The sequence below is a fragment of the Brienomyrus brachyistius genome, chromosome 4, assembly GCF_023856365.1.
Source record: "Brienomyrus brachyistius isolate T26 chromosome 4, BBRACH_0.4, whole genome shotgun sequence".
Classification (NCBI taxonomy): Eukaryota; Metazoa; Chordata; class Actinopteri; order Osteoglossiformes; family Mormyridae; genus Brienomyrus; species Brienomyrus brachyistius.
This window is the reverse complement of record NC_064536.1, coordinates 1,245,864-1,272,476: the sequence shown is the minus strand read 5'-3', so window position 1 is coordinate 1,272,476 and position 26,613 is coordinate 1,245,864. Positions and strand designations below refer to the sequence as shown.

Below are 26,613 nucleotides of genomic sequence, written 5' to 3'. Positions count from 1 at the left end.
GCTTTTTTTGTGGCAGTGTCAATATTTTAACGCTAACAATTTCCTTCAGAGACACAGATAGGAATTATTGAAACACTATTTAATACCTTGTTTGCGCTTGAAAATACAAATGAGTCTATTACGATTTTCCTACGCCGGATATTTGTAAGTATTTTTTTTTCAAAGTGTAATATAAAAGAGAAAATACCCCTGCCCACGAGTAAAGCAACGTCTGGACTACATATTACCGACATAAACTACAAATCCCAGGTCGGCTATAGAGGACGAAGACCGGAAGAGGAACTGTAGGAAAAAAACAGCAAGGAGAAGATTCCCGTCAAAACATAAAGAGAGCAAGTACAGTTATAAACTTAATCGTTTTCGCTTTCTTCGCTGACTGCTTTGTGCATAAAACTCGATGTCACGTAATTTGAAAGGGACACCGGCGTTTCGACGGTCTTAAGGAAGTTGCCGAGGACAGAAATCGACAAAGACAGAGGATTAGGACTCAGCCGCAGTGTCGTCGGGCCTACAGTAGAGGTGGCTATGTTTACAAAAACCGAACGGAACGAGAACTTGGAAAACATCAGGCGATATAGTGCGATGTCCTTTATATTTATTTTGCTGTCCGTCCTAACCAAGCCGACGCCTTATCTTTTGTGATCTATGCTTTGCTAGAGTTTTAGATCGTTATTACGGGGTCAGGAAGTGAGGAGAAACCGAGACGCAAGACTCGGCCAGTATCTTCAGATTAACATGAACGCGGAGCGACGTGCTGACCGAGCTCGGATACCGCCGGGAAGCGGCGTGACAGCGGGCCGCTCACACGCCACCCCGACCAGCTGTGCGCCTGCAGCCCCGCGCTGTACTCGTACGCCAGGCTGCTTAACGTGAATCCAAAGCGCACCCTAGTTTGTTTTCATTTTCGGACATTCGTGCCAAAAAGTTTCCCCCCACGGCACGACATGTTTAGGTTAGCAGTCCTGCTAAACCGAATGCGTGGTAGCAGGCCTAGGTCTATTTAAGGAAGCGGCGCTCGGCGCCCCGGGGCGCCATGCCCGGCGCAGCTGGTTCACTTCCCCTGTTCGGGTACCTGCCTAATCCCGACTGCCTGCACACACTGCCTACTTATTCAAGCTGTTAGTTGCAAGCTTCTCATGAACTATATAGGCGCTGTTTTTTTACTCTCGATCGTTAGGTTGACTCTGCAGCTTATACGTTTTATATGCGCACCTGCATTTCTGTATTTGAAAATCAGGGGTGTTTTGTTGCCAGTGTCACAGTAGGTAATAATCAATTTGCATTTTTCCTCCCTTTCTTTGGCTGCAATTTTACATTATCGGCTGTTTGTACAAAGATCCGAGTAAGCTAACGAAAGTACGAGTAGTTGTTCCTGCAGGTTCCGTTATTCGGACGGAGGCGGTGGCCGCTGACTGGCCCTGAGCTGAGTGTCTATAAGCCGGCCGGGTGGGGTGCGGGATGCCGTGGTCCCTGTGCACAGAGGCAGCCTAACCTCATAAACGCCATTGTCCCTGTTATTACGACTTTCCTTTATTCCTCTCTTATATTGCAGCTTACTAGATCCGTGTAAACAGTAACCGGTCAGAATCCCGGAAATACTTTAGTATTCTGCTCATCCCTCCTCATCTCCTAACTGCTTATCCTATGCTTAATCGTCATTAAGTTCCCGAACGGAATATTTTTCAGCTGATGAGAGCTTTTTAATATTTCAGTGACTTTCAACAGCATTGCATATTTTGTGGTGCATAAAATGCCATTCTTCATGAGTGTTTATTGGTTAAATACATGTCCGTTTCTCTGCAGAGTCAAATGAGTCACATTTTTGTACTTTATCACAGACTAGTGTTAATGTTCTGCAGTAACCCATCTGTCACAGTGTTACTGGGTTGACTGTGGAGCTCGAATGGATCTCTTTGCTGCGGTATTAATAGACTCCTGTTTTTTCAGGCCCCTTCTTTGGAAGGGAGGGATACAGAGTAACAATGGCAGATAACGATGGCAAATCCCGTCTACCTAATGGTAAGGAATCGACACACGTCCGTTATAACATTGTTGGCTGCTTCCTCATTGCCATATGTTTGTATGATGGTTTTCGTTCCTTGGTTATTAGATGCAGGTTAATCTGTGTCCATCTCCTCCATCAGGTGACTCGGAGGATCCGTGCACAGGTGATGGTAGCGAGTCAGCCGGCGGGCCCTCTGCGTCCGACGGGCCGGACCGCCCCAGTACAGGTATGGTGCAGCTTGACAGCCTGCCCAGCACCTGGACTGACACCACGGAAATCCTCAAATTCCACGTTGGCCTCATACTCCTATAGATTTGTACGTTTTAGGGTTATTTAGTAGCCACCTTAAATTAGAATTATTAATGGTAATTAGATTGTAATGGTAATTAAATTGTAAGTTTTTTATATCAGGAGGGTTGAGTCCGAAACCCCACTGGCTTACTTCTTTTCACCCCCAGCACCTTCAGCCCCAGCAGAGACTGCACCCCCCTCCGAATCGGGAGAGGGAGATGGGACTGGAACAGCACCGGAGGCGAGGCGGGAGATGCAGCCCACTGAGGACGGGGAGGATGAGGATACGGACAGCATGGACGGCAGTGGGCCGTACCTCCTGACGGAGGAAGCAGAGAGGGATAAGGAGAGCGAGGGGGGCCAGGATCGAGGCGGGCGGATGAGGAGGGCGAAGGAGAGAGATGGGGGTGAGAGGCGGGAGGCTAGGAGGCGACAGAGGGAGCGGACGGGGGGCGGGACTACTCGCCACTCCTCCAGCTCAGAGGAAGAGGATGAAGATGAGGATGAGGAAGACATCGAGGAGGAGGACGAGCAGGCTATGGAGGACTGGCTGAAGGCCGATGTGTCCGAGCTGCCGGCCCTGGCGTGGCGCGCAGTGCCGTCTCTGCGGGCGCGGGAGCTCGGCCAGGGTGCCCAGTTTGTGCGGCGCGCATGCGGCGCCCGGGGCCTGGTGCAGCGGCTGGAGCTGCAGGCCCGTCTGGAGCGGCATGCTGGCTGCGTCAACACGCTGCACTTCAACCAGGCGGGCACACGGCTAGCCTCGGGCAGCGATGACCTGCGCGTGGTGGTGTGGGACTGGGCGCAGTGTCGAGCTGAGCTGGAGTTCGACAGCGGCCACAAGAGCAACGTCTTTCAGGTGGGGCTGCAAGCACCTGACTGGATGCCTGCCTCTAGGTGGCAGAGTCGAGCTTTTATTGAAATCTTGCTTAACCCTTTCATTGCCCCCCACAGGCCAAGTTTTTGCCCCATAGTGGAGACTCCACACTGGCCATGTGTGCCCGGGATGGCCAGATCCGGGTGGCTGAGCTTTCTGCCACGCAGCGATGTAAGAACACCAAGAGAGTGGCCCAGCACAAGGGAGCTGCACACAAGGTCTGTCTGTTTGTGTGTGTTTATGACTAATAAACTTTTTCATTTTACTTGTATGCCCTCCAACTGTGCATTCATACGTAGAAAGTTATGAAGCTACAGGGCTTCTTTTTAAGTGAAATGTTAATTTTAATGAGTGCTGCGTGCCGATTGTTGGGTTTTTGTTGAATGGTTACACTTACTGGCTGGTTTTGTAGCACTTTGGGTCTCAGAAGCTCCTCCACTGCCCCGAAGGGCAGATTTGCGCTGGTCTCTGTAACGTATCATAAATACCATTTTGAGGTTTCAGAGTTTTATCGGAATGGTGTGGTTTTCCTGTCTAGCGTATCTGAGCTCAATCCTTTCCCGTTTTTCCCCCCAGCTGGCCTTGGAGCCGGACTCCCCCTGCTCCTTCCTGTCAGCAGGGGAGGACGCGATAGTCTATAGTATTGACCTACGCCTCGACCGGCCTGCAACGTGAGTCTTATGCTGATTTCTCTTATACTGCATGATACAGTGCTCAGCTGCACTGCACTGGCCCCTAGTGTACTATGTGAGAATTGCATTGCTTTTCTGAATGGGGGTTCTCGGTGAAATATGATGCTCAAATGTGCTACATTGGCTGTGGTCTCTTGCTTATTTTCACCACCCTTTTTCAGTAAGCTGGTGGTGGTCAAGGAAGGGGATAAGAAAGTTGGCCTGTACACAATCTTTGTGAATCCCGCTAACACACACCATTTCGCTGTCGGAGGAAGAGACCAGTATGTCAGGTAGAAGCTCCGTCCCGTCAGTCACTCCTCAGACTTCAGGCCGTCCTGGGCCCCGCAGGGTGATCGACGCAGCTCCATTTGTATCCCCCTACCTCCTCAGGATCTACGACCAGAGAAAGATTAACGAAAACAACAACAACGGCGTGCTGAAGAAATTCTGCCCTTCCCACCTGGTGTCCAGCGAGTCCAAGACCAACATCACCTGCTTGGTCTACAGCCATGATGGAGCAGGTGAGCTGGTCCACAGAAGCTTCTCTTGTGATGTGTGATGTTCTGTTACAATTAGCATCCTTGAGGGATGTTGCTTTTTGTAGTGCACAGCAGTGATGGACAGAATGATTCCTCATGAATCATCTGCTGTGTTTGTTTCACCCCACTAGATGCTGTACTTGGTATGCTTTAGAGCAGGGGTGGTCAGTCTTATCCGCAAAGGGCCGGTGTGTATGCGGGTTTTCGCTACAGCTTCCTAATTAGATTAGATGAATTAGTAGAGGATTGATTGACTGATGAGTCCTCGCACCTGGGTTTGAACAGCTGACCTAAAGCTTATCCCAAAAACCCATCCCTACTTTAGAGCATGCTTTGTGCCCTTTTTTGAACAAAGACCACCATCTAGTGGTGTCAAAAAGTACAGCAACCGGTTCATGAGGTATCATTTTGTCCATCGCTAGCTGACAGCAGTCATTCGTTTGTAGTCCATGGTTGATGGAACCGCTCTCCGTCTTTCTCCGTAGAGCTGCTCGCTAGTTACAACGATGAGGACATCTACCTGTTTGACGCCAGCCACAGTGACGGCGCAGACTTCCGGAAGAGATACAAGGGCCACCGCAACAACGCCACAGGTACCGGGGTGGAGAGAGAGAGAGAGAGAGGTTCCTGCTGATTTCATTGGCCGTGGCGGGAATTTGAATGAATCATAGGTCGAACCGCTGAAGGTGCACGGTCACTGGGCTGTCATGACCTCCTCTATTTGCGTTTCTGTGTCTCACAGTAAAGGGCGTGAATTTCTACGGTCCGCGGAGTGAGTTTGTGGTGAGCGGCAGTGACTGTGGCCACATCTACCTATGGGACAAGAGCTCTGCTCGAATCGTCCAGTTCATGGAGGGCGACAAAGGAGGGGTGGTAAGAGTTCGAGTCCTTGTACTTAGGGTGCCGTCTTTTTCTTCTCCCCCCCCCTTCACTTTTTTTTTTTCTTCCCCAGGTAAACTGTCTGGAGCCCCACCCGCACCTGCCATGTTTGGCTACCAGTGGTTTGGATCATGATGTGAAGCTGTGGGCCCCCACAGCGGAGACCCCCACTGGACTGAAGGGTCTGAAAGAGGTCTCTCTCTCTCTCTCTCTCTCTCTCTCACACACAGGCAGACATTTGTCCCTGCTCGTGTGTCCTCCTCCCATCGGGTGCACTGTAACTGCATGTGTTTTGCCTGGCTCTTGTGGTACCAGCGTGTTGCGTGTGACTCTTCATTGCAGGTGATGATGAAGAACAAGCGGGAGCGCGATGAAGACAGCGTGCGGCACGGAGACCAGTATGACACACAACTGCTCTGGTTCCTCATGCGACACATGAGACACAGGCGGCCTCAGAGGGTAAGAGACCAGCACTGGGTGCTGCGTCCAGTACGATGTGGGTGCAGTGCCCACACTGTCAGTGCATGATCCCCGGCGGTAAGAGAATGGGCCAGAGTGCTGCTCCCAGTAGGGTGTGGATATGGCACCATGGCAAATCATCTTAATGTGTGTGTGATACCACTAACACCATTTACCCAAACGCTCATATCCAGTGAGCATTATGGAGTGAGCCTGGTGTCCCAGGTAGCAGGGGAACACCCGGGATGGATGGCTAATCCTTCTAAAGGAACATGCTTGCATTTAGAGACACCAGAAGGGTGTTGGAGCAGCTTGGATAGCCTGGCTGATTCTGGGGGCCCAGCATATTACAGGGGTGTCGTGAGGCATCCCCCTCCCCCCTCAGCAAATTTGGGGTGGCGTCTTGTTCTTTATCCTGTAAGTGACAACTCTAGCACGGGGTCAAGGTGATATTTTGTCCGGGGGCCCAGAATTCCTAGCTGCAGCCTTGGACTCCTGTTCAGCTAACTGTACGTGGGAGGCGTGGCCAAAGAGAGCCAGTGAGGCAATGGGAGAGCGTGCAAGCTGCCCACACATGGAGTGGGATGGGATTCTAACCCTCAAGCCTGCGGTGTGGGGGCCACAGTACTACCCACTGGGACAGTACATAGCCCCAACTGTACCAGTTCCAGTTCATTAATAATAAGGAGTAATGAACTTGTATAATACTAATGATTATGTAATGGTTTAAAGGTGATTCTGTTATAGCACAGTTTCTGCAAACTGTGGCTAAACTGAAAATGCATGGAAAGCATTAATGAAAAGTATACAAAATAAATATTGGCGAATTATTTATTTTTTCGATGTAGATTTGTAGTGTCTGCGATTGGCGCCTCATCCTGCGCCCATAGCCTCGAGGACAGGGGTCTCAAATTCCATTCCTGGGGGGCCAGAGCCCTGTGTATCTTAATTCTTTCCCTGTTCCACCATAAATGATTCAGCTCAAGAGCTGTGTGGTAATTAGCACAAGGAATGGAATCAGGTGTGTTAAATTAGGGAAAGCACAAATATGTGCAGGTCTCTGGCCCCCCAGGACTGGAATTTGAGACCCCTGCTCTAGGATTTCAGAAAATGGAGGGATGGATGGATTTGTAGTGGTAATATGCCAAGGGGAATGTTTGTTAAAAGAAAGCAAAAATCAATAGTAATAAATTTTGGTAGTATTTGTCAATTCCTCTGCTTTCCTAGAGACTTTTACAGCCAGTTTGAGGAGGACAGCCCCTCCCCTCCCAGTTTACTTACAGTGTTAATGTCCTTCCTCAGACTCGCCGCGGGGAAGCCGGAGAAGGAGAGACGGATGATTCGTGGAGCTCAGCGGACTCGTCGGATGAGGAGGACATGGGCCCCGACCACGTGCAGTGTATGTCCTCCTGAGGAGGGGGAGGAGGAGGAGGAGGAGAGTGTAACTGGCAGATGGATGGGCGGACACGTGGAATCCTTTACCTTTTACAGCACGCATCGCAGCCTGACGGACAGTGGAGGGCGCTTGTGGACAGTTGTGCGTGCTCACGCTTTGACACACATGTTGGTTTGTTACCAGGCTGTTGTGACACACTTGCACACAGAGTAATATTAGAGTGATTTTGTAGTACATCCACTGGCTGAGCGACGAGTACACTGAAGGGGCCTCTTAATAGGGTTCCAGTGCAAAACCCAAACCCATTTGTTGTTTGTGAGGCGGCCCTTAGCGCTGACTGATGGCTGCAGTCACGGGTCCAATCATCAGCTCTGGTCATATGTAGGCTCCTCCCACATCCAGTTGCCACCTGGGGTTTTTCTGCCGACTTGACCGCGTGTTGAGCTGAACGCCCGAGGCAGGCAGACGTCCGACCGTGTGACGGCATCCTAGAGGATAGGGGAAGAGGAAGGAGATGGATAGATTGTCCTGTTCTTTACCAGCGCCTGTCCCACTTCTACCACTGCGCACTGTGCCCCTGGCCCCTAGCACCTATGTGTAACTTTTCATAATTTTGGGAAGGCTGTGTTCCTATATTTTTATTTTTTGGAGATGGGACTCGGGAGATCAGGGAGAACGAATGAGCTGGTTTTTGCCTGACTTTGACTGTGTCGTCTGGGACACAGACCAACCACACGATGGTCTCGGTTGTTCCCATCTCGCTCTAGTTGAATTTACAGACGGCTGGTGCCGGTTGGTCTCGGGCACCTTTCTCATATGGGTCCCGATGGCCTGTCTGGGTCTTAATGATGAGGAACTCCTAGGAGTGAAATAGGCCTTTGTGCTCAAGCCCACGCGTTACCGCCACCCACCACAGGGCGTGCTGCAGGCCCTTGCACTTCCACAGTAGATTGCCAGCCTGCCACACGCCAACACAGGGCCCCTCCTGCTCCGCCCCTCCCCCCATGCTACAGAGTGCACTTTAACCAGGTTTGATTCTATATTAAGGTGAGTTTCGATGGGATGGAGCGCAGTACTTAATCCTTAAGAGTGTGGTTACTGTTGTCGTTTTACACCCGAACCAAAATTAAGGTAAAATGGGCGAACGATGATCACCGGCTCTGTTTCTTTGACTTTGCACTTAACAGGGGTTTGGTGATGGAACTCTAATTGGAATGGGGAGTGTGACTCCCTTTAAATTCCCTCCCCAATGTGCTGCCTCTGTAGCCACTCCACCCCTAGCCCCCTTCCCCCCCAGAAAATATGAACTCCAGCGGCTTTAGTGACAGGCCTTCAGTATTTGCTCTTTTTTTCGCTCTTTGGTCCCAGCCAAGCGCCAGTCCTTCACTGGAAACCATCCAAACCGGCTTCCCTGAGCTGGGCTTTTGCTCGCTGCCACCCGCGAAGCTTTGAGGGCCTTGTCACATCGGGGATGCCTGCTTCCAGCTGTGCGACTCTTTGCTGTTACCTATGAAACGTGCTTAGGACAGTGTTCCCATTCCGGTCCTGGGGACCCACTGTTGGTCCAGGTTTCTGCTCCCTACCAGACAGTCCACACTTTTGCCGGAGGTGGGAGGGAGCAAATACGAGAACTGGCTGGGTCCCCAAGGACCAGATTGGGAAACCTTGGCTTGGGGGAAGCTGTCTGAGTTAATGGCAGCAGCAGCACCCCCTACAGGTGTAGAAAGGGGCAGCAGATGGGTTTCTTTTTTCCTAAAGTATTTACTGTCAGGGGTGGGGTGGCAAATTTTGTACAGGGGAACGAGAGGGAGAGTGATCAGCTTGCCCAATAGATGCTTTTTGTGTGTGTGTGTGTGTGTGTGTTGGGGGGGGGGGGGGGGTTCATCTTTTCTCTTTTTGTATAAGAAATGCATAAAGTCAAATCTATATGTGTATATAAATCTGTAAAGAAACCACAACACTTTAGCTAAGGGAGTGACTTTTAATTCAAGATAAGTATTCAGATTGCTATTGATTCAGAAGTTTATATTATATATGAAGAAAATTACCTTTAAAATGAAAATGGGAAAAAAAATGAGATTGTGTTTTGTGAATATGAAATCCCCAGCTGTTTTTGACATCAGAAGCATTTAATTAAGCTTTAAATAAAACTCTTATTCCCCCTTCTTTCTTTTTCCCTCCATTCTAATTCCATTCTTTTTTTATTCTATTGTACAAATTTCATAGTTTTTTTTTTTTCCTTTTCTTTTTCTGACCGCTGCCTAAAATTGTTCTAACCAGTTCAGTTTGAAACATACGATTTGCATAGTAAATGCGAGACAATGCTGCACCCTGCTGTCCTGCGGGTTTTTTTTTTCCCTCCCCAGACTGAGAAGGGGGGTCACTGGTTAGACACCTGCAAAATGTGAGCTTAGCTGCAAGTAACTTGAAAGTACTGGCTGTAAACAATCAGAATTGTTCGTTTCTGGGGTTTTTCTGACATGGGTTAAAGCTGACAGAAGTATAAATTCTCCATTACGTTGGAGAGAAAGATGTGCATGTTAAAATGTTTTTGTTTTAATCCCCCATCTTGTATAAATTAGGGATGGACATGCAGGTAAAATTACTAGTTGAATTTTGTGACTCACAAAAAAACACAGAGTATGGATCAAAATATTTTTCTTTCCTTGTAAAATGGCAGCTTACACATTGCTGCAAAAGAATAACGTAACATATAAAAAATAAATAGCTTGAACAAATTTAAGCTAAAACCGGAGTGGGTGTCATGGGAGGCATTCCTGGGGCTCCCCCTCCCCCAAATGAGCTATTCTGCCGTCCCAAGCATCACCCAATGACACCCTCATTCATTTAACTTATTTTCACACAGAAAAAAATTTGTTCTGGCAACGGCACTGAATTGAAACTGAAATTAAATTGAAGAGATATTTTAAATGCAATGTGGTAGAAAAAAAATTAAATCAACCTCTGATAACACATGGAGTCAATTGGAATAAAAGTCTCGACCTCTCAGTTTGGTGAGTAAAGGAAATATCTTTTATTCTAGCAATTCCAGCAAAGCGCTCCTGTCACACTCTGGCACTTGGTACCAAGTCACCCGGAGCACACAGAGCAACCAGCTGATAAACCATAACTCCCAATTCCCGATAAGGACTGACTGGTCACGAAACACCAACAAACCGAGCTCAAACGTATAACAAACACAATTCTCCTGCTCTATTGGTTCACCTTGGTAGCAAGGTAAAGTCCACCCATCTTGCTCAATTTACCGGAATCTCTCGGCTTCTAGACTTTACTTAACATATATATATAGATATTGATCATATGACGTTGAATCACTATTAATGTTTGGGTGTTCCATTGATTAATGATTAACACATCAACATCATTGTCATTGAATCACTGCAAGTACATGGTTAACATTTGATTAGTATGATTAACATGATTATTTATACTTTTGCACTCCCACGCAACATACTATATATTGTCTGCCGCAACCATTTTATAAAGCTATAACTCGCTGTGCACCAGTTGGGGCAGCTTCGAATCTCTTCCTGCAGGTGGTTTCTCCCCCCCTTTTGTTCCGCTGTCTGCCTCTCCAAGGTCCGAGCTTTCTTCAGGGTCTACGAACTTATTGCAGGCAGTTATCGCGAAGCGAGGTCACATATGGACAGTTATGCGCGCAATCTCTTCTTGCCTAAGACCTAAGACAGAACAGACCCAATATGGCAACCTCCCAGGCCTACCGATGTCCAATTTTACATCCACAGCAGTTGCGTACAATAACATTTAATAGCTTGTGCCTTTATCAGTTACTACGAATGCCGATTTCTTTATTTTTGATGACACACTCCTAACTACTTCTCTGGCTTACTGGCCACTCCATAAATTCTGTACAATATCCTGAAACTACTTATTGGTGCAGAATGGTAACGTAAGACATTAAAAGTAAGTCTCATATTCGTTACCACAAGTTGTGCCAGAACATGCTGGCAAATCATTTGCTTTTGCTCTATCTGATCTCTGCGGAATCCCAAATATTTCTGTGCAGTCAAAGACGTCTTCTGGCGATCAATTCTAGTTCATTTGTTGGCCTGACGTAAATTTCGCATAAATACGCTACTTTACAAATAGGCAAGGATGAAAATGATTATGATGACACAAAAACAGCGGCGATAAACCAGAACAAATAAATTTAGAGAACGGATAAATCGTAACTAATTATATTGCTGCTGAGTAACATTTAAAAGAACTAATTACTCAATTTTAAGATTTTTTTCTGATTTTATACATGTTCTCGAATATCCAACAATGCAGCCACATCCCTAATAAGAATGTTGAAGCTTACATTTAATATGATAAACAAATATGCATAATTCGAAGTATCATTATTTTTATTTATCACTATTGCATGTATTTCCTGCCCAATCCAGAGAGTGTGTCTTCTGAGCGACACGATAAGAATCGTCTCAATTTCCATTTAGCTAAAGAAGCATCTCCTCACGGCGTCTGAAGCTCCGTCACTTTCTGCACTTTGGGATCAGTGCAGGGCCGTAGGAAATGGACATGTACTTCAGAGTGCAGTGAAACACATACTGCTGACACAGAACAGATAGCAGGGTTATACATTACACAAAATCATGTTTACTTTTTAAGTAGTAACCAATACCAGTGATCAATGTTCAGCAGAGCAAAGGGCCTGTCAGATGGGAAAATTTATTTTCCAAAAATAAATAAATGTATAAATATCATAAACACTGTAAAAATAAATACAAAGCTGAACGGATTAATTCAACGAAGCAAAACCTAAAAACTAACGTTAACATGAAGGTGAGTGGAGACTCAGTTTGCTGAGAATACAATTGTAGGATATTGACAGCAAATCTGAATAAATGTAGTAAAATTGACATTTGTGGTGCTGGCCGGATAAAGAAAGCACGGATCCAGGTATGCGGGCAACTGCCGGCTTTAATGGGAGCACTGGAGCAAAGGTACAGATGGGGATTAGCGGTAAGAGGAGTCGGTAGTCGTAAGCAGGGGTAAGTAGCCAGAAGATCCATCCTACGGGCAGACACAGGACAGGAACACAAGAGGAAGCGGGAACGGGACGTGCCGATCTCAGCGAGGGAGGCTGGTGTGGAAGTAAAATTGGACATTGGTAGCCCGGGAGGTTGGCATATTGGGTCTGTTCTGTCTTAGGCCTTAGGCAAGAAGAGATTGTTTTGAATACTGTGTGAGCTTGCTTCGCGATAGCTGCCTGCAGTAAGTTCCGCAGACCCTGAGGAAAGCTCGGACCTTGGAGAGGCAGACAGCGGAACAAACGGGGGGAGAAACCACCTGCAGGAGGAGATTCGAAGCTGCCCCAACTGGTGCACAGCCAGTTATAGCTTTATAAAATAGTTGTGGCAGACAATATATAGCAAGCTATGCGGTAGTGCAAATGTATAAGTAATTATGGTAATCATACTAATCATATGTTAACCATGTATTTGCAGTGATTCAATGACAAGGACGTCAATATGTTAATCATTAATCAATGGAACACCCAAACATTAATAGTGATTCAACGTCATATGATCAATATCTATATACATATGTTGGGTGGATTTTACCTTTGCTACCAAGGTGAACCAATAGAGCAGGAGAATTGTGTTTGTTATACGCTTGAGTTCGGTTTGTTGGTGTTTTGTGACCAATCAGTCCTTATCGGGAATTGGGAGTTATGGTTTATCAACTGGTTGCTCTGTGAGCTCCGGGTGACTTGGTACCAAGTGCCAGAGTGTGACAGGAGCGCTTTGCTGAATTGCTGGAATAAAAGAGATTTCCTTAATCTCATCAAACTGAGAGGTCCGACTTTTATTCTAAGTGTTATATTTAAAATTTTTCTACCACACTGGTGAGGTTCGGGAGCGGTTCTGGGGAAAGGAAAGGGAACGGGTAAGGAGTACACGCTGGGCAGACAGACCTGGTAAGGGAGAGAGGGCAGACGAAAGACAGAAAAATGCTTGATAAGGCTTAAAGTCATTTGGAACAATACCTCGTATTGTATCCAGGTTTCTCGGTTCCTTTTGACTGTTCGCTAATTACTTGCGATGCAGCTCACCTGCTGGGTTCCGCCTGCATTAGCGTGACAACATTCAGCTCTTCTCAGTTGAGTTTGGTTTCTTAGCTTGCCTAATGTTAAAACATAGGCCTTATGGGGTTTTTTTAGGAATCACTAACTCTGCATTATATCCGAGTGGTCTTATTTGTGCGAACTAAAATTACGATATACGACATAAAAACAGATTTCATGGTGGTTCTGCTGCCCGTGGACATTTGCTTCACCAATGAGTGTCTGTCAGTTGTTGTTTTAATATTGTAATAGAGTATTACTATTATTACTCTTAGTGAGTCAAACTAGCCTGCCCCCCCCCATATACAATGTATAGCCCATCTAGCAAAATGGTTCTGGTGAAAACTCATTATGTAACAGTTACAAACCAATATGTCATTTATCTAGGGAAATAAGTATTTGATCCCTTAGAACACATGCTTTAGTACTTGGTGGAATAACCATTGTTTGCAAGCACAACTGTCAGATGTTTCTTGTAGTTGGTCACCAGGTTTGCACACAGCTCAGCAGGAATTTTCATCCACTCCTCTTTGCAGATGTCCTCCAGATCTTTAAGATTTTTAGGCTGTCCCTTGGATACACGAACTTGGGTTCTCTCCATAGGTTTTCTATGGGATTAAGGTCCGGAGATTGACTAGAGCACTGCATGACCTTAATGTACTTCTTCTTGAAGCAGCTTAGGGTTGTTGTGTTGCTGGAAGACCCACCCACAATGCCCTGGCTGAAGGAAGGAGGTTCTCTTGACCCCATCCATCTTTCTTTCGATGCAGTGCAGCTGTCCCCTTGGCAGAAAAACATCCCCAAAGCATAATGCTTCCACCTCCATGTTTGACAGTAGGGATAGTGTTCCTGGGGTTACAGTCAGCATTCTTTTCCCTCCAAACACAACGAGTAGAGTTGATGCGAAACAGCTCGATTTTGGTCTCATCTGACCACATCACATTCTTACAAGCCTCATTGGAATTATTCCGGTGTTCACTGGCATACTTCACATGGGTCTGAACATGGGCCCTCGTGAACAGGGGTACTTTGTGAGCACTACAGGATTTCAAACTATAATTGTATTACCAATAGTTTTCTTGGCGACCGAGGTTCCTGCTGCTTTGAGATCATTAACGAGCTCTTCCCGTGTAGTTCTGGGGTTAGCCCTCACTGTTCTTAAGATCATTGATGCCGCACAAGATGAAATCTTCCTTGGGGCCTGAGATCCAGGGTGACTGACATTTATTCTCTCTTTCTCCCATTTGCAAATAATTCCACCAACAGTTGTCATTTTCTCACCAAGCTTCTTGCTGAAGGTCATGTAGCCCATTCCACCTTTGTCAAGGTCAACAATCTTCTCTCTGACATTCTTAGACAGCTACTTGGCATCTCTCATGGTGATAATATTGAAGATCTAGAAAGGTTAGTGACAAAAGAATACTCTTTAAAAGTAATGCCATTAAATGTGAATACTGGCTTGGTATCTGTTAATAGTTAATTAAGTACTACTTGTGTTGTGTTAATGTGTAAATTTCTTCCTGACTTGTAGGGGATCAAATATTTAGTTCCCTAGATAAATGACAAATTGATTTGTAACTGTTACATACTGATTTTTTCTTGTTTGTTTTGTTGAAAATATATCTTCCGATGTTCAAATAAACATACCATTGAAATTATAGACTTCTCATTTCTTTATAAATCAGTGAACTTTGGAATTCAATGGGGGTCAAATAATTATTTCCCCGCATTGTGTATACACACACACATACACACACGCACACATACACAGATAGATAATCCATGCAAACATATCACCAATGTCTACGTGCATTTCGACCAATCAGATGGTGGTGATGCAACCAGTTTGGTTTGGTCACACTTTCGACCTGGCTAGTAAGCGAGGTCATGTCAGCACAGGTATGTTCAGATAAGACGTGCATAATTAACAGTGGAAAACTGTCTCTTCCTAGTACAGCTCGAGTACAGCTCAGTTCTTGGTGGCAGTGGAAAAAGCACCAAAATCGTCACGGCCAGACGACTGGGCTGGAGCATCTCAGAAACGGCTTGACCGACAGTGTAGTCAGAGGACGGAAAAACCATGAAATAATAATCAATACTTTTTATTGTCCCCATAGGGAAATTGTCTTTATGCCTCCCACAACTTCCTCTTTTTCCATAGAGGAAGTTGTCTGCGAAGGGCTGCCACCCGTAGCGGCGCCCAGGGAGCTGGGAGTTAATGGCCTTGCTCAAGGACCCACAGTCTGAGGCAGGGTTTGAACCTGCAACCTTCTGATTACAGGCACACAGGCTTAGCCCACAGAGCCACACGCTGCTCCCGTCCTCTGTGCGCTACTCACGCTACTCACACAGACTCACACAGTATTTCTCCCTATTTCCGTATGGGGCTTTGTAGCCACAAACTGCTTAGAGTCCCTGTACTTACCCGTCTCCACTGGGAAAAGCACCTGCAATGGACACCCGATAATTGGGACTGGACCTTGGACCAGTGGAAGAATTTGCCTCTTCTCATGCGTCCCATTTCCTCTTACATCAAGTAGATGGACGAGTATGTGTGTGTCGATTCCCTGGGGAACGGATGGCACCAGGATGCAGTGTAGGAAGCAGACAAGTCGGTGAAGGGAATGTGATACTCTGGCAAAGTTCTGCTGGGAAACTTTTAGTCCAGCCAATCATGTGCGGGAACTTTGACATGTGACACTTATCGCACCATCCTGGCAGACCACATACACCAAGTCATACCGACAGAATTCCCTGATAGTAGTGGCATCTATTAATGGAATAATGCCCCCCATCTCCCCTCCATGAATTGTTCAGGAGTGGCTTGTGGAACGTGACATAGAGTTCAAGGTGTTGGCAAATTCCCCAGATCTGAATCTCATCAAGCATCTCTGGAATGTGCTGGAACAGCAAATCTGGTCCATGGTGGCCCCATTTCACAACCTATGCGACTTAAAGGATCTGTTAAAACCAGTACATACTTCTCCGCATGCATACTAGCGGATGTGTCTGCTCGAAGATGTATGACGTGTTTGACGTCATTGTGCACCTTTGGGGATGAACACCTGCTGCACTCCAAATTTGAGTCTGCGCAGCTGTGTCTGCACAGCTCTGGACACACTGGGCATGATTGACCCGCTAGCATCCACGTTAAACACCAACATGGATGCTTGTTACGAGTTTATTATTAATGATAGAAATACGATGCATTGTGCTCATGCACAAAGTACGGGGCTTGACCGGAGAACTACGAACATTTCCTCGTGCGCATATGCAGAGTGGATACGTGACTGTTACGCTTGTGTGGAGAAGTATGAACCAGCCTTTACTGACATCTTGGTGCCAAATTCCACAAGACAGAGTAGGTCTTGCTTAATCCATGCCACAGCAGGTCATAGATGTTTGGGCAGCACACAGAGGACCAACAGGATATTTGGCATGTCAACATAATGTTTTGGGTCTTCGGTGTATATACGGCACATACCTGTGGTAAAAAAATAAGACTGAAGGTTCATATCATGGAAGAGGAACTAAAACTGAACTGAAACTTCAATATTATAATATGTAACCTGGAAAAATTTTAAGTTATCCTTGTGGTGTCTAGTTATAAAGATAAACATTTGCTTTACCTTTGTTTAATTAATTTATCTTTGTTTATTTGCCTGGCACTTCACATCATCCAATTCTGAGGCAAATTTGTGGGTAAACAGGTTGCGAAACCCTATGTTACATCATCCTGTGTGGTTTGAGATTTCCCGGCAAGTGAAGGACACTTAACTGAATTGTATCCCCTGGTTACAGTTTAACAGAGTTTCAGTCATCAATAGTAAAAGTTGTTTCTTATATGCCTGTTTTAAAGAAGTAATGTCATTTCTGGTCCATGGAAGAAGAGCAATGGGTCCAGCATACAGCTTTGTCATCCTTCTCATCTTCAGCTTTGGCTGGGTCTGTCTAGGAGAACCGCAGTAAGATCTTAAACCTCTCATACATCCCCACTCTGTGTAACAGGTTGTTCATTTGGGTGTATGCAGTATTCCTGCCTGCCTGACATGCTTGTTTTTTGGGACTGGACAGGTTTTCTGATGTCCATATGGGCTTGCTTAGATGTTTTGGAGATATGTGGTGTTAGGTGTGTGTAGTGGTGTTCAGAGTTTGTAACATCCACCTCTGTTATCTTGCAGCTGTGTAATGATAGCCCCAAATATCCTCCATGTTGATAATTATGAGAGTGTCTACCTGGAAGCTCGTGGCACAAATCAGAATGTTCCGGTGACCATTCAAATATATGACTTTCCACTGAAACACAAACAGTTATTTTATGGAACGCTGAACCTCGACAATAACAACAACCACCAGGCTATTTTTAAAGTGAAGGTCAGTCTTTGCAAGTCTGTTACAGTCTGTCTGTGATTGACTAACCTGTCCCTATCTCAGCAGAGTGTCTGATGGACATTTCAAACCCAAATGCTCTGCGATGTTTGTTCTATTCTTTCCATCTAATGCATCATTTTCTAACACTGTGTGCCTCAGAATTTATCCAAAGAATTCTCTGATCTGCTATGGTCCAGTTTTTCTGAAGTCAGACCCAGTCTTTTCAGCTATAATACTGCCTATTGGTTTTGTGTTGTTCAGAATTCTGTACAAAGTAGTCATGACTATTATGACTCATTCTATCAGCCTTTTGTTTACAAAGTGTCGAATCCCCTATGATTAGTTTCTTAAAGGAAAAAGCTTACACATGATTAGTACTACTGGTTTGTTTTTATTTTATAATTGGATTGGTGTGCTAATTTCAGGGTCAGATATTCAGAGCAACCAGAAGCAGCTGGAGTCTGTTTAAATAAATCAGTCATGTTGAATTCTCCTTTTGGAACAGTCTCATACAGAAATTGGCAAGACTTTTAGTATTTTAGGACTTATGTACTTACATCTACTAATATACACATATAACTATTTAACAAATATTGATTGAGCATGCTAGACTGAAAGCTATATTACAAATGACACATATTTATACTCCTTAAAATGAAAACATAGTTCAGAATTAATTTCCATTATTTGGTGCTTAGAGATGATTCTATACTAGAAACAGGGACATGGATTTTTTAAAGACTGGGGTCAAATATGGAGTCAGAATAGTGCCATATATACTTGTATGTGTACTTTCCAATTTGCACCCGTAAAATGAAATTTGCTTGTACGGAACACAATCTTCATTCGCAAAATACTGAACTGAAATACACGTCACGTGATCTGTACTTGTATATGAAGATTTGTGAATGAGCGTGAAAAACATTTTGCTACATTACTACTATTCACACTGTCAGCTCCAAACCTCGGTGGAGGGTGATGGTGTTACAGTTTAGCACTGTGTTTCCCAATCCAGTCCTCAAGGGCCTGCAGACAGTTCACGTTTTTGCTCCCTTCCAGTTCCCAGGGAGTGAGCAAAACTGTGGACTGCCTGACAAGGAGCGGAGAAGGAGAAAAAATGTGGACCGTCTGTGGGTCCCCGAGGACCAGGTTGGGAAACTGGGCTTTAGCAAAATGGCTAAGTTTGCAACAGCTCTGGTACTGTTGTACTTGCGGTCATGACCCCAAACTTTCCCCAGCTGTCACTTTGGACAAAAGCATTCACTAAATAAATATAAGGTATCATTAAACTAATTCTTAGCAAAAGCTGAGTCACTTTACTGACTAATTAATCTGGGGCTCGTTTTCTTTTGAATGGTCTCAATTTGCCGTTATTGTAATATTAACATTGTAATGTCATGAAAGGACCTGGTTACAGGCCTGCCTGTGTTTGCTCCTCTGACTCTGCAGTGTACAACTGATGTAATGTGTAAGTGTAGTACTTTCTGACTGTAACTGTCACTGATCTCTATTGTCTCCCAACCTGTCTCTCTCAATGCCAGGTGTCCAGAGAGAAATTAAAAAGAGACCTCACTGCAAATCAGTATGTGTATCTGACAGCAACAGTTACGGGCAAGGAGATGCATGCAGTCATACTGGTGTCTTTCCAGTCTGGTTATTTCTTCTTACAGACGGATAAACCAATATACAATCCTGGAGAAGATGGTAAGTCCTCATTTATGTGTGTAGTAGAAGTTAAAAAAGTACAGCACTTGCTAGTGGGCCATCTTTCCAGAATGATTGTATTTTCAGCTACCTGCTTGACGTTAGTGTTTTTAAGCTCTCTGATAGGCTGTAGGCTGCTCACCTGACAGCCCATACAAAAAATGCCTCTTGGCCAAGTATATGTTTCATCCTTGCACTGTGCGTGCACAGTAAGTTATACGCAAATTCATAATGGATCGTGCTCGTATTCATCTTATCTGTTTCACGGGGTCTAAGTGGGATTTGGCCAGAGGGAGGCCCTAAGATCCCGTGTTGCAGTGCACTGGGAAAAAATGACTCACCTCAAAATAACTCTCAAATAGACTCAGGTTACGTCCACACTGCAATGTTTTTAAGAACATAAGAACATAAGAACTATACAAACGAGAGGAGGCCATTCGGCCCATCAAGCTCGCTTGGGGAGAACTTAACTAATAGCTCAGAGTCGTTAAAATCTTATCTAGCTCTGATTTAAAGGAACCCAAGGATTCAGCTTGCACTACATTATCAGGAAGGCTATTCCATACTCTGACTACACGCTGTGTAAAGAAGTGCTTCCTTAAATCCATCTTGAAATGTTCTCCCGCTAATTTCCACCTATGGCCACGAGTTCGTGTATTTAAACTAATGCTGAAGTAACTATTTGGTTGAACAGCATCCAAACCTGTTAGAATCTTATATACTTGGATCATGTCCCCTCTCAGTCTCCTTTGCTTGAGACTGAACAGATTTAGGTCAAGTAACCGTTCCTCGTATGACATTCCTCTAAGGCCAGGAATCATTTTTGTGGCCCTATGCTGCACCTTTTCTAAGGCCACAATGTCCTTTTTAAGATATGGTGACCAAACCTGCACACAATATTCTAGGTGAGGTCTCACCAAGGAATTGTATAATCTTAGCATTACCTCCCTTGACTTAAACTCCACACACCTGGAGATATACCCCAACATTCTATTGGCCTTTTTTATTGCTTCCCCACACTGGCGAGAATGGGACATGGAAGCAACAACATACACACCAAGGTCTTTCTCATGATCAGCTACCTTTATTTCAGTGACACCCATGAAATACCTGTACTTTATATTTCTGCTCCCTAGATGGAGTACCTTACATTTATCGACGTTAAATTTCATCTGCCAGGTATCGGCCCAGTCACTAATTAAATCAAGATCCCGCTGTAGCTGCTGAGCCGCTAATTCAGTATCTGCTACACCACCCACCTTGGTGTCATCTGCAAATTTCACCAGTTTACTGTATATATTGGTATCTATATCATTTATGTAAATTAGGAACAATAGTGGTCCTAAAATCGAACCCTGCGGTACCCCACTATGAACGCAAGCCCACTGTGACATTGTGCCTCTTATAACTACTCGCTGTTTCCTATCTGTTAACCAGTTATCAATCCAGGTCGCTACGGTACCTAAAATACCTGTCGCTTTGAGTTTAAGTAGGAGCCTCTTGTGGGGGACAACATCAAAAGCCTTTTGGAAATCTAAGTAGATGACATCATAGGCCTTCTTATCATCAACTTCCTGAGTAGCTTCCTCAAAAAACTCCAACAGATTTGTTAAACAGGATCTACCTCTCCTAAATCCATGCTGGCTATCCTGCAAAATGTTATTGGAGTCCAGGTAATCTACCATTTTCTCTTTGATTATAGCCTCCATAACTTTACCAGTTATACAAGTTAGACTGATTGGTCTATTAAAAACAGAGTTGTCAAACAAAAAGCATCTCCTTCCACACAGCCGTTTCTACATCTTTTACGAAAGTATTTCCAAACATACTGAAACTATTAGCCTAAGATGGGCATGCATGCATTAACACACTACGGTAAATTAGTTTCGTTTTGTGCAAATATATAGCACTCATTTCCATAACACGCTATTTAGCTGGGAATTTAAATTGGGACCAGGGGTATCGAAACCTTCACTGGTTTCGTCACTGGCAGTTTCTGTTCCTCCCCGGAGATGCCCACCACGGTCACTGTGGAGGTGGACACCTGATCGTCTTTCGGAACCATGTTCAGAGTGGAATATGTGGCTTCAGTGTCCACCAGAAATGGCAGTTCTTTGTCCATGACCACAAGGGACAGCATAGGATCTGCCTCTCCTCTGTCCTGGGCCTCTCTTGGGGTGTGTCACTGGGGGACGGAGAAATCTTCCCACTCCCCGCCATCCAGAGCTGGGTATTGGCCTCCTGTCTGGGGTGCAGCTTGTGGGTTTGGGGCCACCATGTGTCCCCACAGGGAGCCCCCACAGCCCCTGCCTATTGGCAGGGGGCCTGTCTCCCTCTCTCGGTTCCCCCTTCTCGGGTTCCGGCTGGCCCTCTCTTCTGCTCTGACCCTCATGATGTAAATGTTCCCTACCAAAACAGGGCCAATTTCCACCACGCCATTCTCTCCTGTTCCTGTCTCTTCTCCTCTCCTTTCCACTTGCTTTTCCCCATTATACCGGCCTGACGCCTCTGTTTAGCCGCCTCATCCCTGTGACTAGCGTGCTCCCATTCTTTCCGCCACAGTAACTCGCCCAAGGACTGTCTATCTTCTGGCTGATACTCCGCGTCCCGAACCATGGTACACATGAGAACTCTGTGACACACCGTATCCCAACAGAGTTTCACTCCCTTACTATTCATGTGTGTCTTATACCCTTCTACAAGCAGCCCCGCCCCTGTCCGTACTTTTCCACTTTCTGGCAATTTCGCCTTATCTGGTACACCATGTTGTTCTGTATGTTATCCTAGCAGCCGCTATGTCTAGCAGCTGCCACCACAGCCTGCGTCAATAGATTAACTTTGGTACGCACAGAGCCTCCCTACGTGTCCTTGTTCCCCTGCAGATATTGCTCTCCACAATACAGGTCAGCAATAGGGAATGGGCCTTTGAAAGCAACTCCTGCATATCTTTAAACACTGTTCACTTCCGTGTAGGGTGACCAGGTGACCAATCAGACAATGAGATGGTATAACTAGTGGGATCAACGCAGGGATGGAGCATATGATGAGTAGAGACCAATTACAATCGTACAATTGTGACAATCGTACACTTCTGACAATGGTAGATTAGGGTCGCAGTGTAGAGGAGTGAAAATGGAGGCTTTTGAAAATGCAGACTCTAAAAGCTAGGGACCTTATATGACATTCCTGACAGTCATCGCCAGCAGTCGCACGCCTCACCTCCATGACAGGTCCGATTCTGAGCGTGACCTAATGTCACTCTAGCTAAGCTAGCCAAAGTGCCAACTGTCAGGTACTGTACTGGTAGCAAGACAGATAGCCAAGTTGTGCATAAAGCCGCTTGTGTGTTGAGAAGCCTCTGGTTGCAACCTGTGGGAAGGCGAGGTTTGACATCCAACCCGGCGCTCTCGTAACGTGAGAAGCCACATCCACGTACAACTTCAAATCGAAGAGGTGAAGCAAACTAACTGAACTGGCATTTAATGAGTCTGAAAACCCGTGCCCATAAAAACCACGTGCGGGAAACCATCCTTGTGAGGGTGTATTTCTGCTCTGCGCACACAAATGGGGATAATAATGATGATAAAGAACTATGTTACTGGCTTATGTATTTACTATACTGTACTTTTTATAATATTCTTACAGTGTACTATTTTCACATAATAAAAAGGAAAATGTTTACTGTGAAACAATATGCCGTGACACTAATAGTGTGTAAGTCCGCTCCACGGTTCGAATTACTGGGGATCGAAGGAGACCTCGGCTAGCCTAACCCCTTACCCCTACCCAACTCTAACCTTAACCATAAGTACCCGAACAGTATACTAGAACTGTGGCATTTTCTATGCCGCAAAATGGATATCCAACCCTGCGTTCCTGCAGGTCAAAGCGAGACATAGTTGTGCGTGTTTGGTGATATTTGCTCTGTATAAGTTCTGTAGAAACGTTGCATAGAAACGTAGCATTTAAAATTACCTACCAGTTCAGACAAAAAAAGAAACTAATTTTATGTTCACTCCCTTTCAGTAGCTAGCAAAAACCTTGATAAGAAAGTTAACTGGACCTATAACCACACTGATGGCAAAGGATGAACATAGAAAAAGGTCATGTGCTGAGAGTGGGGGCGGGGTTGTTGGGGTGGAAGGAACGCCAGGCTACAGCACACAAAAAAGAAACTTGCTTGATATTATTATGTATGAAACTGCCAATTGTCACGGGACGCTAGCGATCGCTGGGTGAGCGTGCAGACAGGCGAGCGAGCAGGAACAGGCAAGCAGGCAAAGTTCGGTACAACGGGGTTTAATTGGGAGACGGGGACCAGGATACAGCAGACACTGACTGACATCAATGACGGACGAAGGACTCAGGTAAGACACGGACTGAAATACACAGGACTGATTGAAAATAATCAGACACAGCTGGGTACAAATCGGGAAAGAACACGTGGGTAATCCGGGGGCGTGGCACACACGAGGAGCCGACGAGCAGGGCATGACACCAATAAGATTTATGTTTTTAATCCCTGTAGTTTCATCTGTATCATGCAATATCCAACGTTATGAATGGCAATCACAAAACCCAAGAATATAGCAATGTGATTTTTTCCCCTAATATTGTTCAGCCCTAAATAGATCTGTTGTTGTACTCAGGATGTGATGAAGGGGGTGTTGGGTCTGTCAATATTGGGGGGGGGGGGCGCTTTCCCCACTTCCTCCTTATTTCCAGTGCCCCTGCCTACCCTGTAATGCAATAGATAACCACCATAAAAATAGATATAAGAAGCAATATCTGTCAAAACAGCTTCTTACCATGATTAGTCAGATTTTTACATACTTTTCGTTTTGCATGATTGATGATTTAAGTTTTCTGTTTCAGTGCAATACCGGATTTTTACGACAGATACACAAGTCAAAACTGTCAACAGAATATTGACTGTCCAGATCAAGGTGAGTCTGCTAGATTTTGCCATAAGGAAAATGTATTGCTCTTAAGGATTAAATGATGGGAATATTTTGGTAAAGCATCATGTTTGGATTTAAAGCCACCCTTCTTTTTTCAGTGAAATTCAGGATGCATTGCATTAAAACGGTGGTGTGGTGGCTCTGTTCTCTTATTTGGGTATTTGAGTCCCATCCCTGACTCTGTGTAGAGTTTGCATGTTCTCCCAGTGTTCATGTGGGTGTACTCTGTATTTTGTAGTGATGAACAAAATTCCACCTGAGGAACCATTTGCTGTATTTTTTGACATCACTAGATGGTGCTGTTGATTTGCTTTGGGGCATGCTTTGTGTCCTTTTTTGAACAGAGAGCACCATCTAGTGGGGTCAAAAAATACAGCAAATGGTTCATGAAGCATCATTTCAACCATCACTAATATTTTGGTTTCTCCTGAAGCTCAGAATCATGTAATTAAGAAAATAATTGTCTTAAATGGCCCACGGTGTGCTTTATTCGATGGACTGACATTTTGGGTAGTGTGTTTCCTGTTTTAATATTCCTGGGATAGGCCCCAGGACAGGACCCAACATGATCCTGCACTGGTTAAGCAGTAATGGGAAATGGATGGATATTGTCTAGTAATAGCATTGCATCATTAAATAAAAGGAAATTCTAAGCACAATTATAATGTTTATTGTCTAAGTCAGTGATTCATGTGTTACTAGTCCTGAACTATTTTGTCAGTTCTTGTTCAAAGTTGGAGCTGCATTTTAACCAGGGTTATGGTTAAAGGAAAATAACTGTAAATAATAAAAAACTGTATATATATTTTTTAATTTTGCTAAATAAAATATGAAGGCAAAATATAAACAAGAACTATAAATATTGCTTCAGCAGATCTGGAGTGGCCATCTGGTAGTGACTGACGAAATGAAGCCTCATGAATCAATTGGTGTTTTTTTGTCACCACTAGATGGTGCTCTTGGTATGTTTTAAAGCAGGGCTATGTGACCTATTTTGAACTACAACTGAAATAAAACTGAGAGTAAAATATATAAAACTAGATAGAAATCCATCCAACCATATTCTTCTGCTTATCTGGGATCAGGGCAGCAGTTTAAGCAGGAATCCCTACACCTCTCTCTCACCAGCCACCTCCCCCATCTCCACCGGGGGGATACCAAGGCGTTCCCAGGCCAACTGAGTGATGTAATCTGTCATGGGTCTGCCCTGGGGCCTCCTCCCAATTGGACATGCTCAAAAAACCTCCCCAGGGAGCCGTCCAGGAGGCATCCTAGACAGATGGCCAAGCCACCTCAACTGGTTCCTTTCGATGTGGAGGAGCAGCGGCTCTACTTTGAGTCCCTCCCAGATGTCTGAGCTCCTCACCCTATATCTAAGGCTGAGCCCAGACACCCTGTGGAGGAAACTCATTTCTGCTGCTTGTATCAGCGTTCTCGTTCTTTCAGTCACTACCCAGAGCTCATGACCATAAGTGAGGGTAGGAATGTAGATTGTCCGGTAAATCAAGTCAGTCTCCTGCACTCTTCTTCCTTTACTAGCGAACAACTAAACTGAAATATATCTTTAAAATAAATAACACACTGAAAACTAGCTAAAACAAACCTGGGTTTCAAATGAAAATTTAAAAGAATATAAAATAAAACTTAATTAATAAAAAACTATAATGTGACAGCCATAGGCTCCTATATACGAAACAACATCAAAATCATAATCAATTCTGTTTATTGTCTTTGCCCACAGAATCCAGATGGGATTATAGTGGAGCAGAATAATGGCATGGCAACAATCAATGGCGTCTTCAGCAAAATTTACAAGGTCCCTGAGGTCATTAAGTAAGTGTTGCTGATTCTTACCATTTTCATGCATATATGCCTTGTTCCTGAAGCACAGTGCGTGTATTCAACCATCTTTGCCACAATTTGTAAGTGCTTCAGTGTATCACTGCCCTTTATGATCCAGATGTTTGCCCCAGAAGAGGCAGCTGACATCCCGATCTGTGGTGGACACACTGGTAGAGATTTCTGTGCTGTGTAACATTTCTCCACAGGGAGGGGACCTGGAGCTTGGAGGCCATGCTGAAGGACCAACCAGAGGATGTGTTCTCCACTCAGTTTGATGTGAAAAAGCACGGTGAGACACCAATGAAGACCTACTGTACCATCAGGCTGCCCTGTCTTCTTTACAGAGTTTGCCTTTAATGACTCTTTTTTATATTTTGTTTTCAGTGTTACCAACGTTTGAGGTGACATTAAAACCAAGTAAAGACTTTTTCCATGTGGATGATAAAACTCTAGATGTGGAACTAACAGCCAGGTGATTTTTTAAGTAAAATACACACAAACACATA

General features: G+C 45.0%; 2 protein-coding genes and 1 long non-coding RNA gene across 6 annotated transcripts in view; 2 read left to right on the top strand and 1 right to left on the bottom strand.

Annotated features, from left to right (window-relative positions):
- Positions 1–250: 250 nt before the first annotated feature.
- On the top strand, positions 251–9,283 carry dcaf8 (DDB1 and CUL4 associated factor 8). 3 transcript variants are annotated; one of them, XM_049011614.1, is made up of 13 exons: positions 251–332; positions 1,948–2,019; positions 2,145–2,231; positions 2,464–3,152; positions 3,248–3,388; positions 3,747–3,841; positions 4,024–4,134; positions 4,235–4,365; positions 4,869–4,976; positions 5,126–5,256; positions 5,336–5,455; positions 5,605–5,721; positions 7,024–9,283. In XM_049011614.1, the coding sequence occupies exons 2-13, from the start codon at positions 1,983–1,985 to the stop codon at positions 7,132–7,134; spliced, it is 1,878 nt and encodes a 625-aa protein (XP_048867571.1). In that variant the 5' UTR covers positions 251–332; positions 1,948–1,982; the 3' UTR covers positions 7,135–9,283. The 3 variants fall into 3 exon arrangements, with proteins under 3 accessions (XP_048867571.1, XP_048867570.1, XP_048867568.1); XM_049011613.1 differs by having other exon boundaries at positions 261–336; XM_049011611.1 differs by having other exon boundaries at positions 280–519.
- A 2,207-nt stretch (positions 9,284–11,490) lies between these two features.
- On the bottom strand, positions 11,491–15,840 carry LOC125740526 (uncharacterized). Its single transcript, XR_007397643.1, has 2 exons — positions 15,655–15,840; positions 11,491–14,625 (listed from the first exon to the last, which is right to left on the bottom strand). It is a non-coding gene; the product is annotated as an uncharacterized LOC125740526 (long non-coding RNA).
- Positions 15,841–17,009: 1,169 nt separating this feature from the next.
- LOC125740424 (complement C3-like) overlaps positions 17,010–26,613 on the top strand; it is a 50,686-nt gene continuing 41,082 nt past the window's right edge. For both annotated transcript variants that reach the window (XM_049011511.1, XM_049011510.1), the window contains exons 1-7: positions 17,010–17,194; positions 17,411–17,603; positions 19,142–19,304; positions 24,180–24,250; positions 26,007–26,098; positions 26,314–26,396; positions 26,492–26,579. In XM_049011511.1, coding sequence (XP_048867468.1) covers positions 17,094–17,194; positions 17,411–17,603; positions 19,142–19,304; positions 24,180–24,250; positions 26,007–26,098; positions 26,314–26,396; positions 26,492–26,579 — 791 coding nt within the window. In that variant the 5' untranslated portion in view covers positions 17,010–17,093. The remainder of the gene's footprint in view (positions 17,195–17,410; positions 17,604–19,141; positions 19,305–24,179; positions 24,251–26,006; positions 26,099–26,313; positions 26,397–26,491; positions 26,580–26,613) is intronic.